The sequence below is a fragment of the Cibotium barometz genome, chromosome 9, assembly GCF_041138505.1.
Source record: "Cibotium barometz isolate CiBa-2024 chromosome 9, ASM4113850v1, whole genome shotgun sequence".
Taxonomy (NCBI): domain Eukaryota; kingdom Viridiplantae; phylum Streptophyta; class Polypodiopsida; order Cyatheales; family Cibotiaceae; genus Cibotium; species Cibotium barometz.
The window spans coordinates 5727368-5753892 of record NC_141054.1 but is presented as its reverse complement, the minus strand read 5'-3'; the positions used below and the strand labels follow the sequence as shown (position 1 = coordinate 5753892).

Below are 26525 nucleotides of genomic sequence, written 5' to 3'. Positions count from 1 at the left end.
CACATGCTACATGCTTTGCGTATTGTGATTGTTCAGCTCGGAGTATCCTCCCACTGCCTCCAAGTAGAGACTAGGAGAGCCAAGAATATCCGGCCAGAGGAGCAGATCTGCAGAGTACGGACCACAGGTGAGGTAGGGACGAGGCCCACTATATTTCCAGATGCCCATCGTATTATGAGATACAGGGGGAGATTTCAGTAGGGGTTCGGGCCACTAGCACGGGTGATGCCGAATGAGGACCAAATAAGTCTTGGGATGTACCTGATAGAGCTCAGACGACATAGGGATGTAGCATTGAGAGGACATGCGGAGAGACAGGGCCAGCCCATACAAGACGTTGCCTAGAGATGCATCAGGGATTTCTTCACGCCACGAGCATCCACATCAGCGATGCCGTCACTCACCGTCACATTGACATTAGCTCATACTAGCCGTACACAGGGGCCTTATTTGTGTCCAAGAGGAGTCCTAAGTGGGCTGGCCTACTCCATCCTATGTGCCGGCCACTCGTGACGGAGAGCACCGAGGATCTCCACCACATAGAGAGAGATCCATGAGATTCTCTGATGACATGACATGCCCTCACCATGGCCACACCTGCCATTGGGAGGCTTATAGAGTTATTTTCAGTTTTCAGTTTTCACATCCTTTTTTAGTTTTTCCATGGCATTGTATACCCATGGTAACCTGTACTATTCATGGACTCATAGGCCCTTCGGGTCTGTTGTATATGATAATATATCTATCTATCTATCTTTCTTTCTCTCTCTTTCTCTCCAAGCCCAAGACGAGAAAAAGGCCAATGAAGCAGATACATGGGCTGAAATGATCAAGAAGACGCATCAACAAGTCGAAGAAGCGGGCAATTGGATTGAGGTTGCCAAGAGGCAACGAAACCCACCATCAATCTTGAATATCATCAACGACATGCTTGAAGAAGGGAAGAGAAAGAAGATCCGAGCACTCAATGTGAGAGTGGTGGGATGGAAGGAAGGGGTCTCGCCGAAGGAAGATGTCAGAGCTCTATGTAGGAAGATGGAGATTCCCGACGTGAGGCATGGAGGGTGGGGAAAGACACCACAAAGGAGTGTGCACTCATTCTCAAGTTTGAGGGGGTAGAGGCGAGGCAGGCATTCTTCGCCAAAAGACGGACATTAAAAGGGGGAAAAGACTTACCTTGAGGATGACCTTACACCAGCCCAGGTGGCACACAGGAGGGAGTGCATGCCTCGCATACTGGAAGCACGTAGGGCAGGAAAGTGGGCAGTGTACAGCGAAGGGAGGGTGATTATCACCGAGCGGCGCTCTCCGTGATTGTGCGCGACCTATGGGACCACACTAGAGATTGCGGTTTAGAACTGCAATGGCGCTCTATGAATGGATGCAGGTCTATTTGAAGCAACATTTAGAGGGCGTGACATGGTCCTTTATACAGAGACACACCAGTGCCAGTGGAGCCATTTATCTGAGGTGCGGGGATATAGACGGGAGTCTGTCCACCGCCCACAGTCACGCACAATAGGCAGCACTAGAGGTTCAGGAGGAGTGGCCATATTATACAGAGAGGGACTGCACCATGTGATATAGGTGGTCAGACAGGATGAGGATGCACAGTTCATGTGGGTGAGGATAAGGACGGAGAGGCCTAGAGATATCTACCTTGCATTGTGCTACTTTGTACCATCCACATCCAAATATGCCATCCCTTTGGAGTCTCCATACCTGCCACTCTATGAGGACATTTTGAAGTTCTCCAATCTAGGGGATATCCTCCTTGCTGGAGACTTCAACGCTTGCACTGTGATTGCACAGGTACCTTTCTTTGAGATAGAGGATCCCATGTACCAGGAGATCGACACGATGGGCACATAACTTGAGCGGGCATCAGATGCAATGAAAGCCCGTACAGTCTATGGGAGTACCTCCTAGCCCTTGGAGGAGCTCCTGGATTAGCCATTTATAACATAGTGACAGGGGGACGGCGGGACGCCCACGTGGGACGTGGGAACGCCGTCCCGATTAACTGCAGGTGCGGGACGGCCCAGGGGACGGGACGGACGGGACGTGACAAGGGGACGGGCGTCCCCGTCCGGGGGGACGGCGGGACGTTGTCAGCCGGGGATGGGGGGACGTCCGCAACGGCGCAACGGCGCAACGGCTACAAAAATCGAGCCGTTTTTTTTTCGGGCAACAGCTACTAGCCGTTGGCGGCTGGCCGTTTGAGAGAGAGAGAGAGAGCTGCCATATGCTATATAATGGGCTTATGCTACTCCTCTTCTACTCATTGCTCAAGCCTTCCAACTTCCAAGACTTGAGACTTGAGTACCTCTAGGCTCTCCACCATCTCCCTCTCCTACTCAAGCTTTCCTCTCCACTATCTCCCTCTCCTACTCCACCACCTTCCTCTCCACCCTCTCCTACTCCACCACCTTCCTCTCCACCCTCTCCTACTAGACTACTTTAATCTTCCCTCTACCTCTTCTCCTACTCTACCCTCTAAGCTCTCTCCACCCTCTTCTACTAGACTACTACTAAGTTACTAACTATTCATGGCATCCTCTTCTCGTGCGGGCGGTAGGAGTAGAACGGATGGGTGGTCATGGTGGGATGATGTCAACTTCAAGCCTCCTACTCATGCGGGGGGGTGCACGTCCATGGACATGCAAGCTTTGCCCATATAAGCATGTCGGTGGGGCCAATAGGGTGAGGGCCCATTTGTTGCATGAGCCCGTTCATGAGGTGAAATTTTGTGAGCGGGTCACACCGGAGATAAGAAAGGAGCTTCTTGCAAAGCTTGCCGCCCATCAAGCTTTGAATGCAAGCCAAAGGGTGCGTGGAGTGGATCCCAACACTTATGTCACTCCAACCCAAACATCAGGTTCTACATTGGGTGGTGGTGCATCTTCATCTACCCCTCTTACCACGTCCTCCTCGTGGCACTACTCGTGGCTTCACACAAGCCGCCTTCTCAATGCCGCAACCTAGTCCACCCTCTCTCTCTCGTCGGCAAAGTACTCTTGAGGGGAGTTGGGATCCCAAAAAGAAAGAGGAGGTTGATGCCGCGGTGGCCCGCTTCTTTTTTCATGACCACATTGCTTTTCGTGTGGCACGATACGTATTTCACTCACATGATTTCATCATCATGTCTCACGAGTCACGATTCACGGGTCACCATTTTGCCATTCTAATTACTTATCCTCTTTTTTTTTGAAATGATAAATAGGTCCGACTACTTCAAAACGATGGTGAAGAAGATTGGCGAGTACGGTCCTCACTACACACCTCCATCCTCCGAAACCTTGCGGACCACTATGCTTGACAAGGAGAAACGCCTTGTTGAGCAAGCGGCGGCAAACACAAAGAGACAATGGGCTCGCAATGGAGTCTCTTTGATTGCAGACGGATGGAGTGACACGCGGAAAAGGTCTATCCATGGCCTTGTGGCATACTCACGGGGGGAGATGTACTTTGTCTCCTCACATGATGCTTCAGGGACAGGAAAGAGTGCGGATGTACTTGCTGCTGATTCGAGTAGTGCTGTCGAGATTATCGGCCCCGAATGTGTGATCGGTTTCGTCACGGATGGTGAGGCGACAAATAGGGCAGCGGGAGCTATTCTTGAGAGTATGTATCCTCAAATCACCGTCTCTTTTTGCATGGCACATTGTCTCAATAATCTTTTGAAAGATATTGGGAAATTGTCATGGATTGAATCGGTGATTGATGATGCATGTGCAATTGTGACCTTCATCAACAATCACACATACCTTCGATCCGAGTTTGGGAAGAGGTCCACAAAGGTCCTTCTCAAGTACTCGGACACTCGCTTTGCATACAACTTTCTTATGTTGCATCGCTTGAAGGATTGTCAGGGTGCCGTGCGGCAACTATTCATCAGTGATGAGTTTTGCTCCTCATCTTTTGCACGTACACAGGTAGGGATTTCATGGAAGAAAAAGATCGACGATGCTGATTTTTGGGAGGACCTCAAGCGCACTGAGGCCATGGTGCATCCCATTGTCCACTTGCTCAGGATTGTTGATGCTATGCAGCCATGCATCGGCAAAGTATATGAAGCCATGGACCAGATGATAGAGAGTCTTGAGAAGCTTGAGCCAGACGTAGATAGATATGAGGAGATCCACTCGCTTTGTGTGGCGAGATGGAGCTCATATTCCTCTCCTTTACATGCAGCTGCTTTTATGGTGGACCCAGAATTTCAGGGAAAAGGGCAGGAGGGTGATAAAGAGGTGAGCAACGGTTGGAGACTCATCTTGGATCGCCTCACGCCGGATGCAGAAATAAGGCGCAGAATTAGAGACCAGCTCTCTAATTACAGGGCATTTCAAGGCTCATATGGATGTGCAGATGTGCAGCAGGACAGATTCAAGGTTGGTGCAGCATTATGGTGGGAGGACTTCGGATCAGATGGACCAGAGCTACAACAGTTGGCGATCTGGATCTTGAGCCAGTCCGTTAGCTCTTCTTGCCTAGAGTAATTATGGTCCTCCTACAGTCACATTTCATCAAAGAAAAGAAATCGGCTTGGGGTGGAAAGAGCTAATGATCTTGTCTTCATTAGTACAAACTTGCGCATGCTTGGCAAGAGTGCAAGATGCAATGCCGATACTTTTACACAGTGGGAGATGGAACAAGAGGAGGTAGCTACAACTATTGCACAGGAGGGTGGGACAGATGGTTCTCATCGTGAGCCTTCATCGGATGACACAACCTATGCCCACCTACGGAGCGAGAGGTCGCTTTGGGCCCCACCACTCACCAGCAGGCACAAAAGATCATTTGTTGTCTCGTACGGAGGAAGAAGCGAGCCTACCTAGCTCACCTCAAGCAGGAGCTGTACCGGTTATTTCTGGAACGGGACTGTAAGGAGGCTTGGGGGCTCTTCTAGGATCGTCGCCCACTGACCCCGATCACCTCACGTGACATATGGCATGCATACGTCACCTCCCTTTACCACGTCCCTGGACAACCACCTCTCCCTCACCCTCCTGAGCCTCGCCTCCCCACTCCTCCTCCTTCCACTTGAGCATGGTGAGAGATGCGATTGACAGGATCCAGAAAGGTCTCAATGGGCTGATTGCCGAGCACTTCTCACATGCGAGGGATGTCTTGGATCCACTTCTGGTTCATATGTTTAATAGGGTCCTATGCGAGGGTTTCCCCGCCAGTTGGTCTTCTAATATCATTGTGCCCATTCTGAAAGCAGGTGACCCCATGGATCCCGGTTACCACAGGACTATTATGATTGGTCACACATTGGCCAAGATTTATGGATCGATCTTGGAGCACGAGCTCAGCAGATGGGCGGAGGAGTAGAGACTCAGAGCACCAAGGCAAGCAGGTTTCCGGAGAGGGCACTCCACACTAGACAACCTCTTCACATTACGAGGTATCATTGAGGAGGGGACATCACCTAGGCACAGGATATACTGTTGCTTTGTGGATTTCCGCAAGGCTTTTGACACAATCCCACGGGCTAGATTGATGAGGAGACTGCAGGACATGAGAGTACCGACATAGATGCTTTGGGGGATCCTTATACTCTATGAGTCTATCATTGGCAGAGTGCAAGCCCTAGGGGGGATCAGAGGACATACATGTTGGGTAGGAGGGCAGCTAGCTTGCACACACACACACACACACGCACAAGCTCAAGCATAGAGAAACGTGAGAGTGCTGGAAAAGATGTACTCAATAATAATGAAATGAAAGTACAAATGAGTACAAGAGTGTGTTCACACGGGGAAAAAACGTGTCCAGCCACGGGGAAAAAGTGCCAGTGAGTAAGGTGGGTTCACACCTGAACTAGCCGGGAGTGGCCGGGTGGACATGACCAACAAACCCCCCTCAATTGAACGGTGTGAACGGGTAGCAGGGTGATAAAGCTGTGAATGCTGTCCTGCACTATGCTCCACAGTAAGAGTGATCAAGAGAGATCACGATGGCAAAGATGAACCGCAGTGCCAATGGGAAAAGCAAGCACTATATGACAAGGAAAATGAGAAACCCCAATGTCATAGTGCTAATGCTAGAGCACAGTAGTACATAAACGCATCACCTGAAATTCATGTCAAAGATCTTGTGGACATCAACTGCATTTCAGTTCATAATATTTTTCGCCCAAATAGACATCATCAACCTCCATTGCAATTGATGGTGGGGTGGGTATATCTGTATCCCATAGAATACCAAATCTATTTCTCTTGCCCAATAGATGAGGGGGACAAATGACAGTGCCCAACATATGAGCCAATCTTGACTATGCATCAAAGAAGTCTATTGGGAAGTTAACAACCTCAACCCATACTGGGCATTGATGCTCTAAGAGGGCCTAATAGTCCTTTGTGGGACTCCATGGAAGTACATGCACCATCTGACGGCCATAAAACAGAGGAGATTTTTTGAAAAATTGCTGCTTATATATTGGTTCTTAGAGAACAACTTCACAAAAGCCAACATAATAAACCCCATCGACATAGCATCCACCAAGCACGTTCTTAATCCACTAAGCACCATCATTCGCAATAGGCATTTTGCTAGGAAAAAACATAATGATTGCACATTCCGAGAATTTCTTAACTGTTGGCAATATAGTTTGGACAGACATCTTGTATTTTATAGTTGGTTTAGGCTTGTCCCAGGCAGTTGGATTTTCATCCAAATCTGTATGCAATACATTGAACAAGTACTGTGCATTAGCATTATCATGGTTCATAGTTACCGATTCTTCACGCAATCACAAGGGTAATTATACCAAGGTGAAAGGCGATAAACTAGATACGATAAGTTAGTGAACATTGCATCCGAGGTGACCGGGCATCACTGGCCAACATGCGAGGTTATAAGCCAAAGGAGGATGTGGGGTTATAACAAGTCGCCAGGAACCCCCGCATTCGTGCTCGGGGACTTCTGTGAAGAGCGAGTCTGAGGGGTTTGAAGTGTGCGAAAAGGGGCTAAAGCCCAATCCCTAATTTGAAGCTCTCAAGGGAATAAAGGAGGGGAGGAACATAGTAAAACTTGCTAGGGAATTTTGTCTTTTTGGGTTCTCATCTTGCTTGATTTGTGGATTCTCACCGCCTTCCAGAAAGGGGTGTTACACTTGGTATCCGAGCTAGACCGTACGACGACCCGGGATAGGACACAACACACAACAGGGCATCAATGTCCGGCAGCACACGGCGTACACACACGAGGCCAGTTCAACGACACAATACAGGCCGCTAACGTCCGGCAGCACACGGCCCACACGCAGCAAGTCCGGTGTGGTGGCTCAAGCTCGCCCGCCAACGCGCATTACAGTGGGGAGAGGAGAGAGAGCACTAGCCACCTTGCTGTGAGAACAAAATGGTCATGCTTCTTGCCCTTACACCCTTAGCTGCTGTTTCAAGCGCGCATATGTGGGATAATTCCGAGTGAGCATTGGCTCCTCCACAATGTCTCCTCGGTGTCAGATATGCAATTTCTTACCTTTTTCTACAGTTTTTGTACTTTGAAAGGTCAAATTGGTGTAAATAATGTTTGGGAGCATGCATATATGATATATGGGTGTCACATGCATTCTGCACTGTAGTGCATGGTGACAAGACGGCTCATCATCATCAGTGCAACGTTGTACATTATTAGTACCCTTTAGGATGATATTTGTCGTACGCTGTGACCCCATTGTAATCCTTAGTCCAAGATAAGTCAGGCTTGAGCTACGTAGGTCATTCTTCAACCTTAGACAGTCAATAAGTCAGTCCAAGTCCCTTTACCCACTTGAAGAGATGCATTCATGCATGCAGAGTCAGTAGAAACCTTAGGGTTTGTATTAGAAAGCACTTTGCATAATGCATATCATTCATCCATTGCATATAGACCATTGCAGAAGCCTTCAAATAACATCTAGCATTTACTAGAATTTATCTGGCATTTTTCCCATAATTTCCAGCGTGTAATACCATTTATTTATTATGCACAAGTCGTGTAGGATAAATAGCTACAGTCGGCCAGCCCTTTAACCAACCGACCAGCATCTGGAGTCCATATAAATAGTTGAGCATTTCACCATTCCATCATTCATATCATATTCAGCCAAGAAGACTTCAAGCGTGTGAGCCTTCAGCACAAGGAGCATAAATGATTGAACATTCAGCCATAGATATCATCATTCAGCCATCAAAGCTCAAGCGTTGCAGTCCACAACCCTGGAGCATCATCGCTTGATAGTTTCAGCCTTCATTCAGCAAAACGCAGCATCTCTTGCAGCCGGCCAGCCCCACAGTTCCATCAGCCTTGCGTTCTCAGCATACACAGCAGCCGGTCAGCATTTGGGCATCCTCCTCCTCGCGTTTTCTGCATCTAACAGCATTCAGCCCACATACAACTCATCGTTTTGCTTCAGCCACTTGGTGAAAGTAAAACTCAGCATTCATAGTCATTTTCAGCATTCATACATAGCCTAGAACAGTCCCTACCTCAGCCTCAGATTTTCAGCCTTCCCTCATTCCATGGGAAGAGTGCATAGGCTCAAGATTGGTCATCATTGGTGCTTCTACAACTGTGTACAGTTCAGCCCGACTCTTGGTCCTCAGAGATCTTGCGTTTGGCTTATCGTCAGTCCACCGTTAGTCTCTTCAAAGTAATAAAGCAAATACTATTCCGGTAACGGGATAGGGGGCCGTTCAGAGGGTAATTCAGGACCCCATACGGTGTGCAGTTTCTACAGAAGGCGGTGTTAGAATTTGTGTGATAGGATCCTTAATTACGAATACTTCCGCTGCATGTTACAATGGGATGTAAATACGCATGTTTTATGCCTGGTGATATTCTGCAATTTTTGATTTTGCTCAAAATTTTGAAGGAATTTGAGTCTGCGTTAAAAAGTACTTGAAATACACCTTATGTGATGCACTGGAACCTTATCCTTGATGTATATTTGATGTATGCAAGGGTTTGATGATTTCCAATGCTTCATTTTCTTAGTGTGTGTGATGTAAAACTTTTGTACTAGTTCCTAAAATAAAAGAACAAATAAAATAGAAAATCCAAAAAAAGGAGCTATGGATAACGAGGAAAATTGTAATTGATCCCATGAATATGTTAGAAGATACTCTAGCTCGCTTGATTAGAGAGATGCAAACTTTCCTAGCGGCTAAGGCTAGTCCAAAGGTTATTTCATCTGATGTAAACCGACCAGGGCCAAGTGAACCGGGGATTGTGCTAGGTGGGCCATGCACTAGCCGAACGAAATGGCAACTTAAAGACCGTAAACCGCCCAAATACTCATTCGTGTTAATGACTCGTATGGCTATGGCTGATGCCGTCAAAAGCAGTGGTTGACCAAGTGGAAGAAGTGCTTTAAAAGCTGGGGTATTGTAGATGACGATACCAAGATTCATCAAGCCATGTATAACTTCCTTGATGTGGCACATCGATGGTGGAGAAAAAACATATTTGACAAAGCTGAACCCACAAGGTGGGAAGAGTTTAAAGTTATTCTAGACTTTTTGCAAGTGCATATGTTTGCACTTGGTCTTAAAGAATCACTGAGGCATTAGTGAGGAAAGAAAAATGTTCTACTTTGCAAGAAGTGATTTAACTCGCTTTGGTCTTAGAGGATGGTAGGAGGTTTCCTACCCAGATTGGGTCTAAGGCCACTTGGACTTGATTTCCTAGGCAACAGACTCAAGTGTATCTTCCTAAAACAAACATGCAATCTAAGGGCAAGGAAAGCCTTAATGGTGGTTCAAATGCAAGGGCCTATGCGGGGATAAAGGGCAAAGTGCCACCGATGGCTAAGAGAGCATACACTAAATCGGTATTAACACCACAACAAAAAGAGAAGGCCATGCACGAAGGCTTATATTATGGTTGTCTTGGGCACCACCGATATAACGATTGTCCTAGGAAAAAGCGTAAAGTTAACCACCCAGATGGTGGTAAATCCATTAGATGCAAGGGATGAGGATGATGAATCTGGGGATTTACTTATTGACACGGATCTTTAAATGCATCTCCAAACGCACGTACTCGGATTCTTGCTATGTCAGTAAGCAAGAAGGTCCCTAGTGTACCAGATGTAGTTTTATCTCATGAGACTCAAAGAGGGTAACAGTTTGCCGACACAGATTTGAATTCATGAAGGGCATGGTGGAAGGAAAACAAGTAAGGGTCTTGTTTGACACCGGCTCTACTCATAATGTCATGAATTCTCGACTTGTCAAGAAGCTTAAGCTCCCCACTAGCTCATTAGATTATCAATATACAGTGGAGCTAGTGAATGGCAAGGGCACAGAGGTATGGGACATGCAAGTGGTCGGTCGCAAGCTATAAGTCCAAGGCTATACCAACAAGTTACATTTTGAGATTACTTGACTAGCACGCTTTGATATCGTGCTAGGTAAACAATGGCATGCAAGGAAGAAGCCAATAGTTGACTTCAATACGCATGTCTATGAGTTTGAGCTCATCAGGTGGACAAGATGGTCACAAGGGATTCCAATTTTGTTGCTCACACGATTTAACTGAACGAGTTCGTTCAAAATTTCACGATGTTTTTAGATTTGAACTTCCTCCTGGTTTGCCTCCACACAGGAATGTGAAGCACATAATCGAGCTGATTTCGGGAGCAAACTCTGTGAATAGACTTGTCGCCTCTCTATCGCTTGCATTTGAAGAAAGGGAAGGAGATAAAGAAGGTGATAGTTGAATATCTTCCGAAGGGCTTGATACGCCCGAGCTTCTCACCATTCGCCTCCCCGGTTTTAACATGTTAAGAAAAAAGATGATACTTTTTGTATTATAGGACATTGAACAAGCTTACAATTAAGCATAGGTACCGAATGCCAATAATTGACGAATGGTGCGGTAATATTTAGTAAGATAGATTTAAAAAGTGGTTACTATCAAATAAGGGTAAGAAATGATGATGTATATAAGACAACTTTCAGGGCAAGGTTTGGTCATTATGAGTATTTGGTGATGTTGTTTGGGCTATCCAATGCACCTGCTACTTTTATGATGCTCATGAATGACATTTGTAGGCCATTCCTCGGTCGGTTTGTAATAGATTTTATAGATGATATTCTAGTGTACGCTAAGTCTATTTTAGAGCATGAATATCATCTTTGTATAGTGTTTCAAGCTTTAAGGAAAAACTCTTTGTATGCTAATGTGGATAAAACAATGTTATGTTTAGTTCAAATCGAATATTTGGGTCATATTGTTTCGCCTGATGGAGTGACTATTGATCCCATGAAAGTCGCAATAATTTTAGCATGGCTAGTGCGAGAGAATGTCACTACTTTTTTTTTTCCGGGAAAAAGATTCTTCTATTAGTTAACAAAAAACAACCACGAAGGGCTAAGTACAACCGCAAAGGGCTAGATACAAACTGGACTCCATGAACGGGGCGAGGATCAAAGAATCAAGGAGTGGAGAAAGATGCACTTCTCCTCCGGCTGGCCGCTCTATGAGGAGAAGGCTATCTCATACAAGGGGAGGGGGAGGGAATAACTACATAGGTGGTCTGTAGTGCCAAGTGGGGTCACCATCTCTATATGTGAGAAAAGGGCCAGGTTGCCAGAGCCTCAAGAAGGCTTCCTGCCGCTTTCGCATGAGGTCAGAGCCACCCTACAATTTCCCCCACTTGCCGCGGAGGGTATGAACGATGTCAAGCCAAATGCTCCTGATGAACTCCGCAAGTGGAGTGTGGGTGCCTTCCATAGTTGTCAGGTACGAAAAGTTTGATTCAGCACGGTACGTTCAAATACGGTCTCGGAAACGCACCACTTTCGCATGCGGTCAGAGCCACCCTACAATTTCCCCCACTTGCCGCGGAGGGTATGAACGATGTCAAGCCAAATGCTCCTGATGAACTCCGCAAGTGGAGTGTGGGTGCCTTCCATAGTTGTCAGATACGAAAAGTTTGATTCAGTACGTGGAGGTACGGTCCATTTAAAAAATACTAAAAAATATAAATATATATTGTTGATGGAGGGAGAGGCTTGAGGAAGAGGGAGAGAGAGGGAGAGGGAGGGAGGGGCTTGAGGAAGATGGAGAGAGGAAGAGGGAGATGCTTGAGAGAGCCTAGAAGGGGGAGAGAGGCTTGAGCCTTGAAGGAGAGCTCGAGGGAGAGGATTGATCTTGAGCAATGAGCACTTGTGAGGGGAGGGTTGAGCAATGAGCACTTGTGAGGATGGGATTGGGAGAGGGGCTATTTTATAGGATGCATCATGCAAGCAAAGGGCCAAAGGCTAAAGCCTAAAACAATCCCCAAAATCCCCAAGAAACAGCGAGAAAAACAGAAAAAAGGTCCAAAAAATGGCCAAAAAAAAAACGATCGATTGGATTCGACCAAACCGCCACCATACCGCCCGTACTGAACCGAATTGTCCGTATCGAACCGGATCCCGCTTGGGCAGTGCGCGAACCGGGTGCCACTATGGTGCCTTCGATGGCTTCGCTGCCTAGCTCCCCAGATGTGCGAGGTAGCAATGCTGCTACAAATCTACCATCTCTGGCATGAACCCGGAGTCCAATGATTAGTCTAAGAGAATGTCACTGCTTTTACGATCTTTTCTAAGACTTTTTGGTTTTTATAGGCGATTTATATAAGCTTCCTCCTTACTTGCTTCACCTATGACTGATTTGTTGCAAGAGCAAACCCCTACGAGTGGATTGCTACGCAACAAAATAGCTTTGAAGAGTTGAAGCAAGCTGTTTTAAGGGCACTAGTTCTCAGGATAGTTGATGTTGAGAAGCTTTTGGCAAGGTAGAAAGCCCCCATTGCCCAAACAACCATAAAAAACAGTAAAACAAAATACGCAAAAAAAGAAACAGGCATAAAAAAAGTTTTTTAAAAAAACGACCATTAAAAAAATCAATTTCGTATTACTTTCTCTTGCATAGTTTCGTACCGTACCGTATTTTAAGTACCTCATGAGCGGGTCGAGTTTTGTAGACAACTATGGTCCCTAGTGTACATGAATTCAAGGACGACAGTCCTTCAACAGGATATCTCAGGATAGATAAGACTGTACAGTTAACTAAGATAACATTTTGGTGGCCACGAATTAATGCTTAAGGTAATGATCCCACGTAGATTCCTTTTTTTTTTTTCCTAGCAAAAAGGTCCTTCTATTAGTTAATAAAAAAAAGAGCCTGGAAGGGCTAGATACAACCATGAAGGGCTAGATACAAGCACGAAGGGCTAGATGCAACCTCACCTCCATGTACAGGGTGGGGAATCAAATAATCAAGAGGTGGAGAAAGATGCACTTCTTATCTGGCTGGCTGCTCTATGAGGAGAACATAGGGGGAGGGGGGGGATAACCACATAGGTGGTGTGTAGTGCCAAATGGGATCACCATCATTAGCGGTGAGAAAAGTGATAGGCCGCTAGAGTCTCAAGAAAGATTTGCTTCCGCATGCAGTGGGAACCTCCCTACAACTTCCCCCGCCGCTGAGCGTTGAGGGTATGTATGATGTCGAGCCAAATGCTCTTGATGGACTCTGCACAGGCGGAGTGTAGATACCCTCGGTCGATTCGCTACAACTAGCTCTCCATATGTGCCAGGCTGCAATGCTACTGCAAATCTCCTATCTTGACATGAGCCTAGTCTCCAATGGTTAGTAGATGGGGCTTTGACTGGTACTCATATAAACATGGGACGGGGAACGGGGACGGGGAACAGGACGGGGACGGGGCAAAAGGCCGTCCTGGGGACGGTGAAAAAAACGGCAATCTGAAAACGATTGTTTTTTTGCAAATTTTTTTTAACACACTTGATTTACACTTAGAAACCAAGACATTAAGCACAAAATTGCACCAAAAAGAGGAGAAATGCATAGTCGTATTAGCAAAAAACTATAATGGGGCGCCGATGGTGTGATAAACAAAAGTGAGTGTACAATCTAAACAAAAATGCCAAATGGCATAATGAAAGGCCCAAGGAGGGTGTACACTCAAGGCAAAATGACTAAGTGCCAAGATACAAGATTGCTAGCAAAAAAGTGGGGCAAGAGTTGAGACTCGAGACTCTAGACTCAAGAGACTAGGCAAGAGGCTAAAAAGGGTGAAGATCAATCGTGACCTCCTCAGTGAAGTCCTCCATAGGCTGGTCCTCAAGTGGAGGGGGAGGGGGAGGTGGGGGAGACAATGCCTCGGGCACAACCTCAAGCTCCTCTAAAATCTCGGCCCTCTGCTGATCAGAGAGATGTGGGTCGTGCTGTGCCTGCTCCCATTCGGTGAAAGGATCTGCCTTCTTTGTCAAGCCCTTGCAAAGCATTCGCAAGTTGGCACTGACAAATACCAAATCATTTGCACGCTGTACACCAAGGCGGTTCCTCGTCTTAGAGGCAATGTGGCTATAAACTGACCAGAGTTGCTCTAGGCAACTGCTACTGCAAGCCTGCGAGAGTACGCGCACAACAAATTCCTGCAACCTTGGAGTTTCCGCACCATAATCCTCCCACCAAAGTGCAGACCCTATCTTGAAGCGGTCCGCCTGTGCATCTACCAAACCAAAAGCCCCCCGCTTCTCTCTATAAATCTGCAATTGGTCCTTGATTGTGCGGCGATCCTCCTCACTAGTGTAAAGGCGATCCAAGGTTTGTCGAAGGCCTTTGCTCACCTCTTTGTCCTTGTGTTGCCCTTTGCCTTGAAACTCAGGATCAACAATGTAGGCAGCAGCATGGAGGGGAGAGTGGCAGGCTTGCCACCTTTTCAAACATAGGGATTTGACCTGTTTATAGTGAGGCTTGACTTTGAACATTGCTTTTAGCTTCTCTATCATGCGATCCATTGCCTCGTACACTTTGCCAATGCATGGTTGAGTGGAATCCACTACCCTAAGGAGATCAATAATCGGTTGCACCATCTCCACAAGCGCCTTGGCCTCCTCCCACCACGCCGCATCGTCCGCCCTTTCCCTGCAAAATTTGCCGACCGTCGTGGAAGCCTCTGAAGTGCGTGCAAACTCATCACTGAGGAAGAGTCCCGTCAATGCCCCGCTACATGTACACAAGCGGCCTAGCATGAGAAAGTTGAATGCAAACCTCGTCTCGGAATACTTAAGAAGAGAGAGGCTTGACTTCTTGGAAAACTCGTGCTGCACCCTTTGATGGTTAAGGACAAAGGTCACTATTTTGTTGGCACCCTCAATGACAGGTGCAACCCAATCCAAGGCCCCTATGTCTTTGATAAGGTTGTTGAGGCAATGGGCCATGCAAAAGCACACGGTGATGCGAGGATAAGTTGCTTGGAGAATTGTCCCCGCCGCCCTATTTGCCGGTTCTCCATCCGCGTATATGGCAATGACATTCTCCGCCCCCACCGTCTCTAGTGTTGTTGCCCACTTCGCAGCAAGTATCTCGGCACTCTTCCCCGTCCCGGAAGCATCATGGGAGTCGACAAAGTATGTCTCCCCTCGTGAGTAGGCAACAACTCCATGGATGGAGCGCTTTCTAGTGTCACTCCACCCATCAACGAGACGAGGGTAACACCATTTTCAGCCCATTGCTCTTTCATGTGGTTGGCCGCCACCTCCACGCTTGCCTTCTCCTTCTCAAGGAGAGAGGTGCGGATGGTCTCCGAAGAGGGGGGAACATAAGAGGGTCCATACTCCGCTATCAATTTGCACATGGCCCGAAAGTATGGAGATCTATCCAAAACACCATATGCAAAACACAAACAAAATTCAGATTTTTACCACCATTTAGTCTTTTAGTCTTTAGAGCATGATATTTGAATAGTACATGAGCAACCCTATGGCCTAAAGTATAAACACATAATACATAATAGTATAAATATTAAATAATAATACATATGCATAGTGCCAAGGACTTACCGTGCCGCCCGAAATGCTATGTGGTCATGAAAGAAGAATCGTGCCACTGCCATGTCCACCTCCTCTTTCAATTGAGGGTTCCAATTCTCATCAAGAGTACTTTGGCGTCCCCGGGAAGCGGATGCCTCTCTTGATGAACGAGGTACATGCGTCGTTGATGTCCTCACAAAGGATGTGGGGTCGACGGCCACTTGAGGATTGCGTTTTGCCAACTCGGCCGCCTCATAAACCACAAGCTTTTCAAGGAGCTCCTTCTTCTTCTCGGCCGAAACCTCCTTGCAAAATTGCACTTCGTTGCCGGGCTCATGCAGGAAGTGAGCACGCACTTTGTGGGCACCGCTGGTTCGCTTGTAGCCGCAAAGCTTACATACCCATGGTCTTGAACCACCCCCTTGACCGTATTGCGAGCACTCTACCTCATCCCACCAACTCCACTCCTTCTTCGTGATGGAGCGGGTGTTGAAGTGGTGGAGGCGGCGGTGGACCCGGGTTGAGGAGAGGAAGGGGTTTGAGAAGAGGATGCCATAGTGATAGAGTAGAGCTTGAGATGGATGGTAGAGCTTGAGAAAGAGTCAAGACGGAGAATCGGGATGGAGATGTTGGAGAAGGAGAGCTTGGACAATGGAGAGGGTGAGCTTGGAGAGGGAGAGCTTGGATGTTGGAGAAGGAGAGCTTGAAGAGGGTGAGCTTGGAGAGGGAGAGCTTGGATGTTGGAGAGGGTGAGCTTGGAGAAGGAGAGCTTGGAGAGGGAGAGCTTGAGCCTTGGGTCTTGGAGAGGGAGAGCTTGGAGAGGAGAGGGCTTGAGGAGAGCATGGAGGTAGAGGTCTCTTATATAGAAGAAGAGGGGAGCCATGTGGGAGAGAGAGACTCGAGAGAGAAGCTTTGGAGGAGTGGCGCAAGGGCCAAACGGTCAAGATAGATAGCCGTTGGCGCCCCGCCAACGGTCTGAAATACCGTCAACGGCGTTCCCTGTCCGTCCCCGTACGGACAGGGAACGGCGTTCTCGGGACGTTCTCGGAACGCGTTCCCAGCGTCCCCACTTCGCCGTTAGGTTTCCGTCCCTGTTTTGCCGTCCCGCGGACGTCCCGCCCCCGTCCCACGCGCTCCCCGTCCCTAGGGTCCGTTCCCCCCGTCCCATGTCACTATGCTGGTACTGCAGAAATGCGGATGTGAGAGACCTGAAGAGCTAGCCCTCCACCATCCTTATAATCCCTAAGAACCTTAGCCTCTGTGGCCCAAGTGAGAGTGCCCCATGTAATGATACGGGTGGAGGTTATGTCCGTCGTGAGGATGTGGAGAATCTGTTGCCAAACTTGCTGAGCCTTCGGGCAATCCCAAAGACAGTGTCGCTGAGACACCTGAGGGTGGCCGCACCTCGAGCAAGCTACTAGTCGACCTCCAATGGCCAACCACGTGCCTACCGCCAAGCTCCTGTGTGCCATCAGCCAAAGAAAGAGGGTGATATTTTGAGGCGGAAAACTATCCGAGAGCCTCTTCCAAAAATCCGATAGAAAACGTTGGGAGAGGCCTTGTGAGACTGCCAAGCAAATGAAATGCATGAGCATATATATTAAGGACAGAGCAATTGGATATATATCTCTGTCAACTCTCTCAAAATCAATTATAGTTTGAAGCTATGCCTTTTTCCGGAGAGAAAAAGGAGGGCGAGGAAGCTATTGTTGAAAACTGGTTTGGACTAGTGGACGACCTACTTTGACTCGATTGGTGCACTCGATGATCGGAGGATTTTACAAGCTTAAATGTTCAAAAAGAACAAGCTTATGTCTGGTGGCATGATTTTCAGCCCAATCCCATGACATGTGGCAAGGGTTTATGAGTGCTTTTTGCAAGCACTTTGACACAATAGACCTGTTCGTGGTGTATTGAAAACTGCAAGATTTGGATTCATGGGGCCAAAAGCTTGTTCATCAGACCACGAGCTCCCCGAACCCTTATTCGCTCCCCTCCGCCTTTGATCCTTCCTCCGCCTCTGTTCCTCTGCCTTCGCTTCCTTCCTCCATCGCTGCGCCCCTCCGTCCTCCTTCGTCTCTTTCCTTCTTCGCTGCCTGAATCGCTCCCTTCCGCCTCCGCCTCTGTTCCTCTGCCATTGCTTCCTTGCTCCTTCGCTGCCCCCTCCTTCCTCCTACGCTGCGCCCATCCGCTTCTCTTCCTGTTTCGCCCCCCCATCCTCCTCTGCCTCCCCTCCTTGCCTTTGCCCGCCCTAATTCGCCTTTCCTTCCCCTCTGTTCACCCCTGCCCCTGCCTGCCCTTCTCTTCCCTCTGATGCGCAGCCCTGTTGTGCTGCCCTTCCCCCGCCCCTCTTCGCCTTTGTGTCCAGCCTTTTCCCCTTGCTTCCCTTTCCTTTTTGCTTTTCCCTTTTTCTCCCTCCTTTCCTCTCCTCCGCCTCAACGCCTTCCTCTTGCCCTTGGTTCGGATTGCTCCTCATCCGTGTTCAAGTGGGCCTTTTTCCTCGATTAGCATCATGGCTAATCATTCTCCCTCGGCCGGGCGAACCATTGTTTTTTCCGAAGCTGAGCTCGTGGTCCTCTACGCCGAAATAGAGAAAGACTCCAAAACGACCCTCATTGCCAGAATCTTTGGATCTCACCCGTCCCGTCTCCAGGCTCGGGATTGGGTCCCAGCGGCTCTGCCCTCCGACCTCGCTCTACACTTTCGAGATGTCAGGTTGCTTGGAAGAGGTTTCTTCCAAGTGGATTTTGATTCTGAGGACGCAGCCTGAGAGGTTTTGAAGGGCAGCCCTTTGCCATTGGGCCCGCGGAAGATATTCTTTCTTCCCTACTCCAGCTATTTTGACCCTGTTGAGGAAGACCGGAACCGTTTCCCGATTACTCTCAGATTCCCAGGTCTTCCTTGCGCATATTGGCCTATGTTAGAGGCCATCGCGTCTGCCTTTGGGCTTGTTCTTCAAGTGCCCCCCCTTCACGCCTTGCTGACATCTTCTGCCCAAGTGGTCAGTGCCTCGGCGGATGCTGTCCCCAGGGTCATGGTTCTTGCCCGTGACATTGAGCTCTTTGAGGACTATGTTTTGCTTCCGGGCCCTTGTGGCCCTTTGAAGCAACGTATGGAGATTGCAGGTAAACCCGATCAGTGCCGGGTTTGTCACCAACAGGATCACTTTGCTCGAGATTGTCCTTGGGCTCGAGGTCGCAGGAGGCTTTGTAAGTGTGCCTCTCATGCCCCACCTCCCTTGGTTCCTTCCCGTCCTTCAGTCCGCCAGGTGTGGCGAGCTGTCTCTCATGCCCGCCCCCCTGGTGCGATTGATGGGAAGGCTTCCTCGGATCATGTACAGATAGATGATGTTTCTGGTCAGAGGGATGTGTTAGCTGATGCATCTTGGCAGAGAGATGATATCTCAGATCAGGATGACTTTGTGGAGTCCTCTCTACTTGGAGGGGGCGATATGCAGGATGTTCAGCACAGTGGGGATCATGTATTGCAGGATTTTCAGCATGATGCCATTGCCCTTGATGCACCGCAAGGCGAACAGGTTTCTCGTACATATGCAGGCACGGTGCAGGGCCTCGGACAAGGGCATGTCAGTGGACTTTGCCCCATGGATTTTCCCGTCCTCTAGCTTTATGAGAGGCGTCCTCAGGCTGCCCATCGTCTTCTTAGATCGGGTGTCAAACCCTCTTCTCTTCCATGAGAATCGTCTCATGGAATGTTCAGTGCCTTGGAGGACTTCCCACCCGTGGTAGGAAGGCTTTCTGAAGGACCAGCTTCACCCTGGTGTTACAGGAGGGTCTATGGATGTGCTTTTGTTGCAGGAACTCAAATTGGATAGATCTCAGTGTGGCAAAACTGGTAAGATGCTTCTTGGCCACACCTTCTGGTCCTCGGCAGTTGGGACTAGAGGGGGTGTTTGTATTTCAGTGGCAGCATCTATTATACCTCATGTTATTGGGCACGGTGTTATCATCCCTGCTAGAGCGCAGTGGATCTTGATCATGCATGAGGGTGAGAAATTGGGAATCTTGAATATCTATGCACCTAACGTGAGAGGTGAAAGGGTGGCCTTTTGGGACACCATTACAAATGTCATTCCCCAGGTTGATCATTGGATAGTGGGAAGAGATTTTAATATGGTTGAGCAACCTTCTGACAAGAAAGGTGGACGCGAAGGGGGTTTACACCCTTTGGAGCGAGCCTCATGGGAGAGGTTCACGCTTTCCTTTTTTGGTAGGGATTGCTGGACTGCGGATGACTTCCAGAGAAGGCCAAATTCCTTATCTTTCTCTTGGCACAACCGCAGGAACGGGGATGAGAGCATCTTTGCACGTCTCTGGGCAGGTTCTATGTGGATGATTGGTCCTTGGACAGAGGAGGCACCATTGCTATTATGCCTGGCACCACCAAATCCGATCATTGCCCCGTCGTTTTGTGTCTCAGAGAGCTTGGGGTTCGCTCGGCCTCTCCCCGTATCCGTATCCCTGACTCTCTTTATCTAGATGCTGACATTTCCCTTGAGATCAGAGAGATATGGAGATCTTGTGACTGTCCTGATCCTCATCATAATATTGCGCTAGCTCTTGAGAGGACCAACCATCATTATCATAGCATTGCCTTGTCTAAGAAGAAGGAGGCTCTGGACAAGGAGAGAGGTATTAGGCGTAGGATTGCTGCTCTTCAGAGGGAACATGAAAAGCATCCACATGCGACTTGGATTACAGACCTCTTGACCACAATTAGAGCAGAGCTGCAATTGGCCATGGACAGGAGGGCTGAGTTTGCCTTTCATGCGAACGAGGCCTTTTGGACTCAGATGGGTGGCAGATGCAACAAAGAGTTTTTTTCAGCACACAGGCCTTCCCATAGCAGGGATTCTGTGAGGTACTTGCAGGATTCACAGGGTGAGGTTTAGATTGAGCCTGATAAGGTGAGGGGTATTGCTTTAGAATTTTATCGGTCATTGTTGAGTGCAGAGGTGCCCTCCCCTCAGAGAGATGTGGCACGGCAGAAAGTTTGGGAGTGCATGCCCAGGTTCATTACAGATGCTTTGTGTTCGTCCCTGGATGCCCCTTTCTCGAAGGACGAATTCCTTCACGCACTGCATGCTCTTTCCAGTGGTTCATGCCCAGGGGATGATGGTCTTTCTCCCGCCTTCTTTATTCTTTTTTGGGATCATATTGGATATGCTATCACTGTTGCCCTTCAGGAAATGTGGTTGTCGGGCATGATGCCTCCATATCTCACGTTGGGCTGATTCACCTTAAGGCTTATCCCCAAGAGTGGGGACAAGACTGACATCAAGCAATGGAGGCCCATCACCCTCCTTGGATCTACATATAAAATCTTAGCTAAAGCCTTGAGTATAAGCTTGCAGCCGATTCTCCAAAGGACTATCAATGATACCCAGAATGGGTTCCTCCAAGGAAGGAGTATATTTGATAACATCTTTTCTTTTTGGGAAGTTGTCGAGTGGGAAAAGTCTAGTCAGCAGCAGCCACTTTGCCATTCTTTTGCTTGATTTTGAAAAAGCTTATGATAGAGTGGATTGGGATTTTTTGGAGGGCACTATGGCACACATGGGGTTTTCCCAAAACTGGATCAGAGGTGTGTCTTGCCTATACAAGGAGGCTCATAGCACTGTTTTAGCCTATGGGGGACGTGGTGAGCGTTTTCAGATTTCCCCTTCAGTGAGGCAGGGCTATCCCCTCGCCCCTTTACTGTACCTCATTGTAGTTGAGACTATGAGCAGGTTTCTTCGGGCTGCCCCTGGTGTTGTGGGTCTTAGGCTGCCTTTATGTACGGAGGAAGAGTTTTTGGACTCTGAGTTAGGAGATGATACGGCGTTGTTCCTTGAGGCTTCACATGCTTGTTTATGTGCTTTCGAGACAGCCTTGGAGGCCTTTTGTTTGGCAGCAGGAGCTACTATCAATTGGCATAAGTCAGTTGGTTTTTGGATCAATGATTCTCCTCTTGCAGATTGGGGTACAGATGTTGATTTTACTTGGATTGAGAGAGAATGCTCTGCCAGATACCTTGGTTGTCAGGTGGGCGTTGACATCTCCCCTACACAACAGTTTGCTCGAGTGCTCTTAAGCATTAAAAGCAAACTTCATCACTGGAGTAGGAGGAAGCTCGACTTGGCCTCTAGAGCTTTGGTGGTTAACCAAGTTTTGCTAGCCACAACTTGGTTTATCGCTTCGTGCTGGATTTTTCATAAGGGCTGCATTGGCGAGCTTGGTCGTCCTTTGGTCAGGGCTTGATGGAAATGCACACACCAGGACTAGAGTTGCTTGGGAAACCATTATCATTCCTAAGCAAGAAGGGGGATTGAATATCATTGACCCTGAGGTGCAATGTAAGGCTTTGCTGTGTAAGTTGATTGTTAGGGGCTTTCTTCCAGGCATTGAGCCGTGGAAGGAGTTTCTCATGCAGCAGATCACGAAGTGTGTCCCTGTTCGCAGAGGTGACTGGACTCTCAGCTCACGCTTTATTTTTTCGGATGCAATTCACCGCTCCCCTTCATCCCCCCTGGTTAGGTCCCTCCTACGGGCCTAGGATTACCTGAGGAGTTTTTTGGTACACATCCCCCATGTTCAGCGGAGGAATTTTACTGGCAGCCCATTCTGTGGAATGATTTGATCTTAGATGTGCATGGTAGGCCTCTTGGGGCAGCTATGCATATTCTTTGGGCTGGCTGGGAGACCCTTTGCCCTATAGTGTTGGCTTGGAAGAGGTTTCAGAGCCTCACCGAGGTACAGAGATTGGATCTCACGCAACATTTGAGAGGCTCTAGTCGGAGGATTGCACAGATTGATGCAGCCATTCCCAACCACTGGATTACTGGATCTTTCTTGGAAGATTGGCATCATTCTTGGTTTGGGGTTTTTTCTGGGACAGGTGTTCCTCTTCAGGTTGTGGGTCTCCCCTTGCCTAGGGAGGATGATGTACCGGTCTTTTTTTCTATAAAGGATGGATGGCAGTTGGAGAGATGTGACGTGCAGGACCTTATTGAGGGTCTCCAGTTTCGTCCAATCAGAGTTGTTGGCAGGTTAGAGAAGCACGTCTTTGTTGACCCCCCCCCCCCGGGATGATCACAGAGAGTGTTAGCCTTTGGTTGTATGGTGGCTGCCCTATCAGACATTTGCATTGGGATCCCGGTGAGTGGGTGTGGAAGGATGCTTGTAACCCCTTGAAAAGCATGCGTTTTTTCAGTTATACGGTGCAGAATGCCAGACATCTTATCTTGGGACACATTCAGAGTGTCCCTACTCTTAGACCCCATTGGGAATCCTACGCATTTCGACTGACATACATTCAGAGGGTTTTTTGGCGGAGATTGTGGCATTCTTATAAGAAGCCACAGATTTTCTCCTTTATCTGGGTTTTTCTTCATGGTGGTCTGGCCACCAATCAGGGGAGGTCAGTTATTGGTGCTTGCCCAGCATGCCCTAGATGTGCAAGAGTTTCGGAGTTAGTTTACCATTGTTTATGGGAATGCAGGGAAGCACAGAGGGTTTGGTCTGCGATTGCACACCTCTTTGGTAGGATTAAGAGGGATGCTATCATTTCTTTTGGTTCTATCATTTGGTTGACACAGTCTGGGCCTCAGCTGAGATTCGAGGGGACTGACAAGAGCTTGGCCATTATGGTTAGGCAAGGAGTTACTCGGCAGTGTTGTCTTCTGGATTTGCCACTTTCACACTTTGTCCCTTCGGCAAAGAGGTTAGACAGCTCTTGGGAGATTATTGCTAGCATCTCAACCTAGAATATCTGGAAGGCTAGATGCACCGAGGCCATTGAGGGTACTCCCGTTCTTGTTTCTCAGTGTCTTTGCAGGATTTGGAGTGATATTATTCACACCATCATGGCTAGCTGGGCCAGAATCCAGGGATCTTTGAGGGCTGCGAAGAGGAAGCGCGGCCAGTTTATGAGAGAGTGGGACATTGGTATCTTTTTCACGTCCTCTCATTCGGGACCCTATTGGCAGCACAGGGCTCCTGATTGGTTGAGATCTCCACCTTTCTTGGTGTGAAATCTCCATTTTGTAAAATTTTTTCATACTTAATAGAAGTCTCCTTTCTGAAAAAAAAAAAGAAAAAGAAAACTACAAGATTTGAGCATGTTGGGAAAATAGTTTGAGCGTTTCTCGATTGACTTCTGTACTTAGATGGCGGTGTAAAGTGAACCTTTCCACGCCATGATGGCGATGTTTACGCATGTGCTGGATCCAAATTACAAGTTAGAGGTCTCCCGGAATGGAGCCCATGTAGGAAAACTCATAGTCGTAGTGCTAGGTGTGAAGATGGGCTTATAAGGGTAACCTTTTACCATCTATATTGAAAGGGTTTTTCCCCTTGACCACTCGGTGTTAAAGGACACAGTATTTCTTTTGACTTTTATGCCTTGTACTTGTTGTTTTGTATAGACAACCTTATTATTCTAATACATTCAGCCGTCATGCTGCAGCTCCTTACTACAAACCCCCCTCCTCTGGTGCTGCTTCTTCCCTTACTCTGTAGAGCCACCTCAAGTAGTGCTCCTTCCTTTTTTTTTTGTGCACTTTGAATGGCCAATTTGTGGTTTTCTTGACCTCTTCTTCATGCCATCACCTAGCTATAAACTGCGTGCTAGCCTTCTTCAAAAATGCCTATGGCCAAGGTGTTCAAAAAATAGCTTCTTTCTTCTTGCTTCCTTACACCCTTTCAAGAGATTTCAACTGCCTTAACAGAAACAAAACTTACAAAAAAATCTTGGCCACGTACAGTCTTTCCGATGTCGATATAGCCAAGGCATTTATTATTGATAACTATCCCACTTCCTTCTTGCAAGATTGTCCTGGTGCAATGGAACCCCTATCATCTCTCTCTCTCTCTCTCTCTCTCTCTCTCTCTCTCTCTCTCTCTCTCTCTCTGTGTGTCTCTCTCCCTCTCTCTCTCTCTCTGTCTTTCTCTCTCATGTACTGTCAGATGTTTTCATTTTACTTTTTCTTTCAGTTTTCCATGGCTTAGTATATCCATGAACTTTGGAACAAAGTGCACCAGGGAGTTCTTCGAGGGCGGCAGACATCAGTGTGCAGGATGTGTTCCAGCAGATGATGCGAGCAATCATAGAACAGAGCTCCAAATTGGAAGAGCAGACCTTGGCCCTGGAAGAGCGCACCCATTTTCTAGCCCCTTTTCTCAGTCTCCTTCTCCCTCTCCTTCCATTTCCGAGATCGCGAAAGTAGATCCTCTATTGAATGACCCTTTCGAAGGGTAACGATCGAAGCTGAGTTTGACACTCAAGTTGCAAATGGGAGCAATGGAGATTCGAATGATAGAAGATGGCATGGGTGGCCGGACCCATCGGGACCCCGAGCTGACGGCGCCTGGGGGGGTGAGCCGTTCAGTGCCCGTTGGGCCTCAAGACGAAGGAATTTGGGGATGTGCTATATATGAAAAATGCTCAGTTTTTCGAGGGGATCGCAACTGCGTGGTCCTTTCGGAAGAATTCCTAAGTTGGCCGACATGTTTTGGGGTCAGTGGAAAGTTGGGCTCAAGCCGAGGTGAGGTCACAAGTGCGAAGACCCAACATACGACGTTGGCAAAGACCTGAACGGAGGCAGCATCAAACTGGATCCTTGTGGGGGGCGTCAGCACTTTCAGAAATGGAAGATCAGCGGCCTTGGGGATCTCTAAGAGTTACCACTAAAGAGCTCAAAAGCAGCATCTACTTGATCCTCGTGGGGGCCGTCAAGGCTTCGGGATCTTTCAGAGTGACCACCAAAGAGCTCAACGAAGACATCAACTTGATCCTCGTGGGGGCCGTCACAGGCTTCAGGATCTTTCAGAGTAACCACTTCCGCGCTGAACGAAGGAAAGCATCAAGCTTGATCCTCGTGGGGGCCGTCAAGGCTTCGGGATCTTTTCAGAGCTACCACCAACGCCAAAGACAAAGCTTAAAGAAAACGGCGAGGCTGGCAAGACAAGGGTGGCACGCGGACCAGCAGCACCTCAGATGAGGACCGCGGGCTGGAGGCTACTCAAGGTCAAAGAAAGACAAAGACAAAGGGGCCACGCACGCGGAGGCAGCGCCGGGAATGGGACCGGGTCCGCTTATGCTAAGAAACTTGAGGCGGCGGAATGGGACGTCGTCTCGGTGTGGTGCCCATGAAGAGCTGAAAGACGCCGCCAAGCCAACTCAAAGAAGAAGACAAGCGGCAAAGGTGCCCGCTGAGGCCATGGCGAGCCTCGTGGCAAAGGAGCCACACAAACCTCACCAACGAAGCAACGGGCTAGGCAGAAGAAGCCGACGCCCTTTCCAGATCAAAAAGGATTGCGCCTTGGGTGGAAGCAGCAAGCTGAAGCCCCATTATCTCCATGTGCTGAGCAAGAGCACGAGGTCTAGGCCGGAAGGAGCCGAAGCCTCTTCAGATCTCTCAGGATCAAGGGGGAGGCAGCTAGCCGAACCCGCCCTCCTTCCGCAGGGCAAAAGCAGGGTGAGACCAGAAGGCGTCAACATCCCTTTCAGGCCATGAAGGGCCATACACTGTTACCTTCGCGATCTGCCTGGGGTGAGGGTAAGCCCTATGGAGAGGCACCAAGAGCCCTGGGTCTTCTTCATCTCTACTCCGACGTTCCGCCCGGGTGAGGGTGTGACGCGTTTCCGTCAGTTTCGGCCGTTTTTGGCTAAAAACGGCCAAAACGGCCGTTTACCGTGACGCGT

General features: G+C 48.4%; 2 protein-coding genes across 8 annotated transcripts in view; both read left to right on the top strand.

Annotated features, from left to right (window-relative positions):
* The window catches only part of LOC147635184 (uncharacterized), a 149061-nt gene that overhangs the window by 60601 nt on the left and 61935 nt on the right, over window positions 1-26525 (top strand). The window lies entirely within an intron of this gene.
* On the top strand, window positions 2743-4499 carry LOC147635185 (uncharacterized). Its single transcript, XM_086802321.1, has one exon. The coding sequence runs from the start codon at window positions 3213-3215 to the stop codon at window positions 4497-4499; it is 1287 nt and encodes a 428-aa protein (XP_086658447.1). The 5' UTR covers window positions 2743-3212.

Excerpts from the sequence above, each read along its gene's own strand:
- LOC147635185 (XM_086802321.1), top strand. The coding sequence starts at position 3,213 with ATGATAAATAGGTCCGACTACTTCAAAACGATGGTGAAGAAGATTGGC.